Source organism: Daucus carota, chromosome 4 (genome assembly GCF_001625215.2).
Source record: "Daucus carota subsp. sativus chromosome 4, DH1 v3.0, whole genome shotgun sequence".
In the NCBI taxonomy this organism is placed as follows: domain Eukaryota; kingdom Viridiplantae; phylum Streptophyta; class Magnoliopsida; order Apiales; family Apiaceae; genus Daucus; species Daucus carota.
In genome coordinates, this window is record NC_030384.2 from 48,653,530 (window position 1) to 48,664,186 (window position 10,657).

The 10,657-nt window shown below is 34.5% G+C and overlaps 2 protein-coding genes across 2 annotated transcripts; both read right to left on the reverse strand.

The window, feature by feature from the left end:
- Positions 1–211: 211 nt before the first annotated feature.
- Positions 212–1,649, reverse strand: LOC108218050 (zinc finger CCCH domain-containing protein 2). The gene has a single exon (XM_017390972.2). It carries the CDS (start codon positions 1,591–1,593, stop codon positions 562–564), a length of 1,032 nt encoding a protein of 343 aa, XP_017246461.1. The 5' UTR covers positions 1,594–1,649; the 3' UTR covers positions 212–561.
- A 1,971-nt stretch (positions 1,650–3,620) lies between these two features.
- LOC108216084 (probable protein phosphatase 2C 58) lies at positions 3,621–6,790 on the reverse strand. Its single transcript, XM_017388759.2, has 5 exons — positions 6,633–6,790; positions 5,454–5,711; positions 4,977–5,253; positions 4,449–4,603; positions 3,621–3,935 (listed from the first exon to the last, which is right to left on the reverse strand). Exons 1-5 carry the CDS (start codon positions 6,663–6,665, stop codon positions 3,798–3,800), a joined length of 861 nt encoding a protein of 286 aa, XP_017244248.1. The 5' UTR covers positions 6,666–6,790; the 3' UTR covers positions 3,621–3,797.
- Positions 6,791–10,657: the final 3,867 nt, after the last annotated feature.

Sequence of the window (10,657 nt, forward strand, 5' to 3'; positions counted from 1 at the left end):
ATTGGGAAAACTAAGATAGACAAGACGACATTCTCCATGCCAGATGTTAATGGTTTAAATAATTTATATACAATTTTGTTGAACGGATCGGAATTGATTTTTCTGGTTGCATTGCTACATAAATACACACAAAATATAAACCGCTGATATTAAACTCACAAACAAATCATTAAATATATGTATATAGATGATACGAGAAGTGATAAACATAGAACCAAAATACACAAGAACATAAATTTAAAGACAAACACTACTTGAATTATAGTTGTACATGGATCACTCTGGACTCATAATTCACAGACGACATTTAGCACATCTTAGGAACAGACTCGAGACTTGATAACAAGATACAAACTTTAAGAAGACAATAACAATGGGCAACAATTTAATGCTCGACTCCTTTGGCAGGAGGAACAGACTCGAAGCAATGATTTAAACAATCAGAAAACAATAATCACACTTTCTCATCCCCTATGTATAATCATGACTTGGACCTCACCAACTTCGCAGACATTCACATAATAATAACAATAATATTTAAAATATTTCTCCGTCAATTAATTAATTGTTCCAGTCGTCGCAAAGCTCATGGACCCATCCGAGATCAGGTGCACCTGATGTCCCGTTCTCTTCAGTTAAATCAAGGTTGTTCTTTGAGAAGTGGGATGATCCGGAAGAGCTCGGATCCGATGGAGACGAGCTCGATTCGGAGGAGCTCGGAGAGAAGAACATGGGAACCTGATCATGGAGTTTAGACACATCCACAAACAACCTGTTTTTGGGACGGCCAGTAGATGAATTTTTTTCATCCAAATTGAGTGACTGAAACAGCTTTATAAGCTCCTTTTTGTAGCCTGAGCCATGGCGCTTTTTGAGTTCAGCGAGTTCCGCGAGTGCCATCTGGCCCCGAGTGGGACGATAGGCGCCCATAGGGAGCGAGGGGGAGACCGGAGGGGACCCATCAGGCATTCTCATCAGAGTAGAGTTTGGGGAAAGAGATGAGCAGTGGCTATGAGGGCAGAAGTGATGCCCATTGGCTGAGTCTTGAGGCAAAATGCGGAGTTGTTTAGAGGTGTGAGCGAAAAAGCAGATCTTCCTGGTGCAGCTCCTCCCGTCTTTGCAAGCCTGGGTGCGGTAACGAGCCGGGTGGAGCCAGCACTCGAAGACGCCGTGAGAGTATTCACAGCGGTCTCCGCGTGGGCACATGCCACGGCGAAAATCCTGACAGACGACACCGGAGTAATTGAACTTCCTCGGATCCCTCCTCCGGGCCTTTTCACCAGGGTGTGAAAAGGGGCAGTCGGTCCAGTCATGGCTCCTGCTCCGAGTGCACTTGCGCACCTTGAACTCGAACATCCGGAACTGATCCGCCGAGTAGACATCAGCCTCATCCTCCTCATCTCGGTTATTGCAGGGGAGGAATTTCGCAAGAGGGGTCTCCTCGTCGAGCCTCGGGTACACAGGGATCTCCAGGTTGGCCGCGCGCCGAGAGAGGAGTTTTCGAGGCGGGATGTCGACCGGGCGGAGCCTCTTGGAGAGGAAGAGCTGGTGAGGTTGGAACCTGCGTTCATCACCTCCTCCGAAACTACTCATTGTATGTGTAATGGGAAAGAAAGGAATATAAGTGTTTGATGAAACTTTGGGTGTGATTTACGAGAAAGGGAGAGGAGTGAAATAAATAGCCCGAGAGGGTGATGAGAATGGCGTGAGCGGATGCTGCGTGGCTTCACAATAGCAATGCTGGCATGCAAACTCAGAGTACGTGTCAGCCCCTCGTTTTTCGTTGCATGCAAATGTTTGTCGCTTCTTATTCATTTCATTTCTCTCGTGCACTTAAACTTAACCAGAGTTTAGTTTCTACTTTGCTTGGTTAACTTAATTACATCAGTTATATTACAAAATCAGTTACAGAGGTACAGTGTATCTAGCAGAAAAATCAAATTAGCACAAGAAAGGAGTCGATGAGGACAAATGAGATTATGTGTGCTGAATAATGAGATATCGACGGAGATATCCAAGTCCATGCAAGTTCAAAATAAAGAATTTTCGATAAAGAATGTTTTCGATTTTTAACATTTTATTATTATTTTAATGATAATCTAATGAATATATATTATTTAAAATTATATATATAATTATGTACATTTGAAATTTGAAACTTGGACCATGACCTGATTAATTTTGTTTAATTGTGCTATACATATCTTGATTATACAGTAATTATAACTTTTATATATATAGTTATATGGGTTGGTTAATTGTTTATGAGGAGGCATTTTCTCATTTTATTTTCGCAAATGATGAGTATTAGTTTAATGTGATTAATGTAAGTGTTAAATTATTAATCAATTTTGTGATTGTATAATCTTATGAAGTTGTTTAGACTTTTTAATAAGCCACAACTTATTTTTTTTTAACGATAATCTTTTAAAATTATTTTGTTTAATTTGTAAGTGAATGATCTTTTGAAGCTGTTTAATTTTCCTAATAGTTAACAGCTTATTTTGAGATTGTCACCTGCATAGTTTCAAAGAAGTTTATATGTATGACATAGTGTGAACATGATTATTTTTATTTTTATTCTTGATCTTTAATTTTCAATTAATACTAAATTAATATATTTAAATATATGATTACTAAATCAATATTGAAATTTTATTAACAATATATTAAATTATATATCAGCTAGTACAAAGAAAATGTTAATAAATGGGTTGGACGAAGAGATTACTAATCAGATCTACGGGTACTAATTAAGAACAATTATATAGCACACTTCTTTTTTGAAAGATATTTATATATAAAACACCTCCAAATACTCCAATAAAATTTCTTATTTATCCATCACAGTATTTTTGTATTATTTTTTTTTCACGAACAATACATTTAGGGGGCGACTTCATAGTGCATACGAGGAACCTGGCTGGATCGGCTCATATTTCATTTTGATAATCTAGGCGAACTTTGTTTGTGTATACGCTCAGAATTTCTTGTGCATTATATAAACTGGGTTGGGCTCATGTGATTTTCCTTGGCTGCATCACTGTTAGTCCAATATGAAGTGTAAGCACCTAGACGGCCCATTAAGATTTGCAGTGACCTGTAATAGGCATTAGAGAGCTGCATCTGCGCATGAGGAACTACCATGTGGAAACTGGAAAGTTTAAGAGGGCGTTTGAATTGTGGCTAAGAATGAGAATCGAGAATTAATCGATTCTCCATTAATCGAGAACGAGATTCGCATAATGAGATTCACATTTCGTATAATAAATTCGCTAATCCAAAACACCAAGTTATGAATTTGAATTTTGATTCCCAATAGTCGGGATCGTTAACCATAATTCAAATACCTTCTAAGTTTGTACAGAGAGCTCATTTGTTAAGAAATCTAGGAAGCCGACTGCCCCAGGGCCAACGCCAAGTCTTGTTACATTTTACTCAGAATTTTATATGCTCCAAAACTTGCACCACCTCCACAAAATACCCGATATAAGACGAGCTAAAAGTTAAATTCTGTTCATCCAAATTGTATAGAATCACCATATAACAACCCTGCCTAGTGCCTTTCATATAGTCAAGTATGTAAATAGAGTAATGGAAGAAGGAAACTTGAATGTGAATGACGAAGAATGAAAATTGACATTATTAGACAATAAGATTCTATACAAGAACCATCAGGAGCCTAGTCATCCCAAATTTGAAGACAGTTGAGAAATTCGTCTCCCATTTACAAATTAAACTGGTGTTTTCTGGTAAAAGAATGGAAGTGTAGAACTTAAAGGCTTACAGAAGTGAAACTATTGAAACCTTACAACAATGCAGGAAATATCATCCCTGCTTTTCCTAGTACGAGCCTCCTCGGCCAAATGCTTTGCAGCTACCTTTGGGTCCCGTATGTTTCTGATCGAATCAACTGCTTCCTGGTTTGACATCACCTGCCAGTACACAAGGAAAATACCCTTATATCCCCATCTTGCTTTATTATTTTCACATTTATTTTCCTTTTACAGATTAAAAAGGTCACTGCACTGGTATTTTCACATTTATTTCCCTTTTACAGAAAATAGGTTAGTGCACTGTCGTCTATCACTGTAATGTAAATCAACCAGGAGGAATATGACAGTCAATTTGTCTATTCAGTCTATATATGCATAAATTCTAGTTTATTAGAAAGACTTTCAGACACAACAAAGTTACAAAGGGCACATGGAAATGAACATATAAAAAGCCAAAAGTCATGAATATATGGCTCCTAAAGTATGCTTCCTTTGTACAGAAAGATAACCTATCTGTAAATCATAAATTTGAATCTTGGTTAAATTGAACTCAGTTTTGATCCTCATTCATTCCTCCATGAGTCTATGAATCATGTGTCACAGTGTCAGGATAAACTTAATAAATTTACCACAAGGCTGAACACATCTCAAAATTTAAAGGGAGAAACTAACCTTCCACAACCCGTCACTTGCCAATATGATGAAGTCCGTATCAACATCTATCATCTCCACTATAATATCTGGTTCAGAACTAAGATGTCTCTTTAAGCTTTTATCCCCAAATGCCCTTGCTACTGCCAGCTGTCCATCAACTCGAGGGACATCACCTGCAAGCATCTTAAATGATATGTTACAGTATCCACATTTGGTTTAAGCAATCCCCATATATCTTTTAGAACCTACTTTAGTGACTGATATATGAACAGGTTGCATATGAAGAACAAGGTTCATATCAAAAGTATTAATGACTTGGAACGGAACCAAATAAAGGGAGATTGTACACCTGTAACGAGCATTTTATGCATGGAAACACAAGCGTGGTCTAGAGTTTATATTGAAGTTTAATTTTTAACAATTAGAGTATCTCAAAGTACTAAATAATGTATACTTATGAGATACTATATATTTTCTTATCAAGGCAATCAACATTGTAATTTATTGCACAGGGCAAAGAGCTTATAAGTCTAATATATAAGCTACCTGGAAGATTTGATACAAAACCACCCTTGCTTTCAATCGTCTTTTTCTCCTTGTTTGGCTCATGGTCTATTGACAACTGTTTAACCACACCTTTTTTACTTATAACAGCCCTTGAATCTCCAACGTTTGCAACTACAAGCTTTTCGCCGTTTACCAATATTGCTGTAACAGCAGTTGACCCGCCTTTTCCTAGATATTTCGATTGATCTAATATGTCCTTATCAGTAGTATGATAAGCTCTTCTTATGGCGCTAACTGGGTCGATCCAAAAGTCATGCTGCATATCAGAAACAAACCCATACAAGGCTAAACATAATAGATACAAAAAGTTTGTAAATGAAAAACAACTGGAACAGAAAGATGATATATAGATCTACTGGAAAGGCCTGAAACTAAAGATATAAACTGAAAATTCCGACATTATATCAGGTGATAGATCCTGTTCCCAAAAGAAACATCTTCAAAGCGATAAATTACCTCTCTCAATATGTTGTTAAACAAGTATGACTGCAAATAGTGAGCAACACTATGTCCCATGTGACCATCATAAATTGCGAATAAACCCAACTGATTATCATCCAATTCCTTCATTTCAGAAACTAAACAATCTTCCATAGCATGGTTGGATTTTCCTTCTACAAGGTGATACCCATGGGTCACATGCCTTGACGTTTTTTGCTTCCCTTTTCCGGTGTCTGGGCTTGCTGGTGTGGCTATGGAGAAGCAAGCTTTTTCCTGCACATCATTTAAGCAATGACAGAAAGAATTTAGTTATTTAAGTATCTAATCTCATATACAAACTTCAGATGCTGTAAATGTATCCATTCTATGCCAAAACAAGCTATTACTAAAATCAAACTACTCAATGTTGTAAAAACCTAATTTGACTCTTTAGTAAATTTTACTCTTTCATACATTTGGAATTTATTTAAAATGACAATAATTCAGTTATCATTTCATATTTCCAAATTCGAACTTATATATGAATATCACGGAATTGAACCAAATCCATGACCAAACATGTCATATCTGGTACAAGTCCGGCCTTCTAGAGGAAAATTTAGTTCCCAAACATATCATTACTAACCACTACTAATATACCTTTTTCTTCATTATTTTTTTTAACTCATGCCATTTTACCGACATATTTGACATTATTACATAACTACTAGGCAGTCGACACCCGCAAAAGATACTTGTTCATTTGTTCTACTTTCAATTTCACAGCTAAAAAACATCAACACAAACTAGTTGTCCAAATATTACAAACTCTGCTAAGTAGCTAAACATCACCTGATCGCGGGCACTACTAAGTCAAACTACTACAAATCAGTGTCTTGTGTCTGTATAACAAAAAATCATATCATCTTTAAACTAAATTAACTTGTACTAATATGAACAAATACTTTGGGAAAAACATGAAACTCAAAGTCCATTAGTCCTTGTACAAAATCTCTGCCAGTTAAACAATACACAGCACCTTTCTTCCAGATCTAGACACACAAAGTCAAACATAAACCTCCAGATCATTACAGAACAAGAACAAAGAGTTGACTAAAACAAGACTTTAAGCTCAAAACACTAGTCCATATTCTATAACATAAATGATGCATATGATAATAAGATTCAAAAGATGTAATGATCTAACAGACTAACCTTCATCTTGTGAAGAATCTCTCTTCCCGCCATGAGAGCTCCGAGTTTATCTTCTTCTTAACTAACTTGAATAAAGAAGGTGAGAGTGGGAAGGACTTAATGGAATATGGAAAGAGAAAGAGAGAGACAATAATGGCTACAAATATATAAAATTTGTACTTGCAAATTGACATGTACCGGCCCCGTTTTGGGTAGGGATGACAGAAAAAACCGATCCGAATGGATATCCGACCGTTTCGATCCGAATGGATCTTACCGAACCCGATATTTTGGATTTGGATTTGGATTTGGATTTGATTTTTAGACCCGAACGAGTTTGGATTTGGATTTGGATACTAGGTATTCCGTATCGAAACCCGACCCGAAATCCGAATCCGATCCAAACCCGATCCAAACCCGAGATCCGAAAAAAAATCCAAATATATGTATATGTATATGTATTACTAATATACTTTTTTCAATTTTAAATCTACTAAATTGTGTTTATATATATATATAGGTAGAGTGTGAATGTGTATATTCTTGGGTTATATTGACTTTTTTTGTTTAACTAATGAGTTACTTTAAAATTTCATACTCCATATAGTGAAGATTTGTGTTTAGAAATTATTAAATACGGTTCAAGATTTTATTAATGTGTAATGCTTTATTATTAAAGTAGTTTAGTTTTAAATATAATGAAATTTAAGGGTGAAAAAATCAAAAATAATATTTTTACAATACTATATAAATTTCGGAATTCAGATTTTGGATAAACCCGAACCCGATCCGAAACCCGTGGATTTGGATTTGGATTTGATATGTGAAACCCGATTGGATTTGGATTTGGATTTTAAAAATAATTTGGATTTGGATTTGGATATCTCAAATATCCGAACCGATCCAACCCGTTGCCATCCCTAGTTTTGGGGGGTTTGATTTTTCAGATTATTTTGAGATTAATAAAGCGGGGGGTTAAGTTGTTTGGTAAATTAATGAATCTCACAAGTTTAGGTGTAATCACTGATGGGACCACCTCCGTTTTGTTTAATTTTATATGTTTCAAAATATAAAAATATAATTTATTTTTCAGATTTTTTTAAATAAAAAATTGATATTTAGATTTTTATTTTAAAAAAATCTTAAAATTAAATTATATAATCAATATACTTATATAAAGAAGAAGCATGGGTCGTTTAAGTGGAGTTTTTCGTAGGGGTGTAAATGAGTCGAGCCGAACCGAACTCTAGAGTGCTCGTGTATCGTTTGTTAAAAAATTAGTGAACTCGAACTCGAGCTTGTATCGAGCCAAAAATATTGTTTGAGGATCGACTCACTATGTTCACGAACGGCTTGCGAACCGCTCACGAACATGTCTCACGAGCTTTTGCACACAAACCGCTCATTAAAACTTACGCTCACGAACATGTCTCACGAATTTTTGTTCACCAACCGCTCATTAATTTTGTTCGCGAGCTTGTTTAATAAACTCTGCTGACGAGCTGGCTTATGCTCATAAATTTATTTACGAGCTTGTTTATTATTTAATTTAATTAAAATTCTAACAATATTTTAATTGATGCTCTAAGGAATCATAAATTCATAATAAATTATGTTCACGAACTACACTCACGAGCCACGAACCATGTTCACGAACTCATAATTCGAACTTTTTCGCGAACTATCGAGTCGAACTCTACTGTGCTCAAGTTCAGCTCGTTTAGAAAACGAAACTTGAAATTGTGCTCAAGATCGACTCGTTTATGAATCGAACTGAGCTCGAACCGAGCTTTTTTCAAACCGAACACCGAGCGGTTATCGAGCGTATCAACTCATTTACAGCCCTGGTTTTTCGGGTGTGGGAGTCGACAAATCCAAACACGGGAGAAGAATACAGTCTTGATATGATATTGATGGAAATGTCAATAAATTAACTGTTATCGATATATGTTTGTTGGTTATTCTTTTATAATATTTGTTTTGTTCATCGGACATGTTTGTTGTTGTTACTTTTTATATAGTTTATTTTGCATATAGGAAAATATTATTTAAACTAATGTTTCTGCGGACAACTAATCCAAATAAATCATCGATATACTTATATAAAGAAGAAGCATGGGTCGTTTAGGTGGCGCCTCTTAGAGAACTCTGTTCTATTTTACTATTTTTTTGGATTTTTTGGATGAAAAAATATCAAAAAGAAAAACTGTCTCTTTTAGTTTCGAATATATTGGAAGAAAGTTTCCGAACTACCTTTTCCAAAATATCAAAATCAAATCAGAATTTGAAACCATTATCATAATTTTGGAGAAGGTGTATATCAAAAACAGAAAGTATTTTTGATAACCTGATTTTTTCTCGAATCAACCCCTATAAATTGAGGCCAGACATTATAAACATAAACAATTTTTTTGTGCCATTTATTTTCTCTATCCAATACAATAATGAGTTATATTATAATAGATGCTTTAAATGGCGATGGAGATATTGGTTGATGATAAGAGTTTGTCGGGTATGGGAGTCTACAAATTCAAACACGAGACAAGAATACAGTCTTGACATGATATTGATGGATGGAAAGGTCAATAAATTAACTGTTATCGATATATGTTTGTTGGTTATTCTCTTATAATATCTGTTTTGTTCATCGGACATATTTGTTGTTGTTAATTTTTATATGATTTACTTTGTATACAGGAAAATATTATTTAAACTAATGTTCCTACGGACAACCAATCCAAAAAAACAAGAGGAAGGAGTCACTGATATACCCTTACATGGATTTGAGTTCATAGGTCCGACATGATTCAAGATATACTCTCATATATTTTATAATATAAAATTTATTTTATTTTACAAATATTATTTTTGAATTATTAATATAATTTTTATAGGCCACCGCAAATTTATTTTATTCTATAAATATTAATTTTGAATCGTTAATATAATTTTTATAGACCACCGCAACGCGCGGCTTCTCAACTAGTTATATTTTAGAAGAGTGTTAGAATGCATGACTGCATGTTGCATCCCTGTATATAATACAACTCAGAAGGACAAAGGAATTATAACCAATTTCGCAACTCGTCGAATGAATTAAATATTTGACCATTCAATTAATTATTTGATTAATCTCTGATTGATTCAATTAATTTCTGATTAATCCCTATTCTGTATTCTTATTTTTACAATATTTTTTTATAACTTTCATGTGAATAGAAGGTTTTTCTATAACAGCTTACAAGTGAGTATTTTTTGTTCTAATGAATTCTAGGAACTGGGACGACAGAGGATAAGATCCTAATCACTTCAGCTATCCAATCATTCTCAATAAAAGCTTAATATAAAAAAAATTGTAAGAAAATTAGAAAAATATATTATAAAAATAGACCGTCAATATATTTTAAATTACATGTTTAAAATCGACTAAGTCGCAAATTTGGGATAGGAAAAGTATCATACTGGATTTAACAATTCAAATTATGGTTTTGACTCTTGAGATGTTACTGTACCTGTGATATTTTTAAGAACATTGACATTATAACTCTTTTGACATTTCAAGACAGTGATTTCGAGATCTGCAAGTCTTAGCTGAGATGTATTCTTTTTAGATGGATTTTAAATTTAAAAGTGTTCATCGTACACTCCTGATTATATAAACTCAATCTGCTTTCACAAGCTGACAAGGGCTTATAAATCTTTCACATTCTACATTATCATAACATGTTTACAATTTTAGTACATAACAGATTTAATTCCAAGAAAACAAAAACTCGCGTGTGCCTTGTAGCGAAGATTGAAGTTGAAAGCATGCATTAGAATTGAATGAATCTAACTGCCCGCAAGGAAAAGTATGTGTTGCATACAATCATGATTCATGGACACAAGTGGAAGGAGGAGGGGTCAATGAGATTTTTATCTAAATAAGTAGTTACTCTATCATGATGAATTGTATACGCTATTTTTGACACGTTTTTTAATATTTTTTTAAAGTATAGTTCTGCAATATTTTTCTTAAATTCTTTTTTCCTGAATAAAAAATTGAT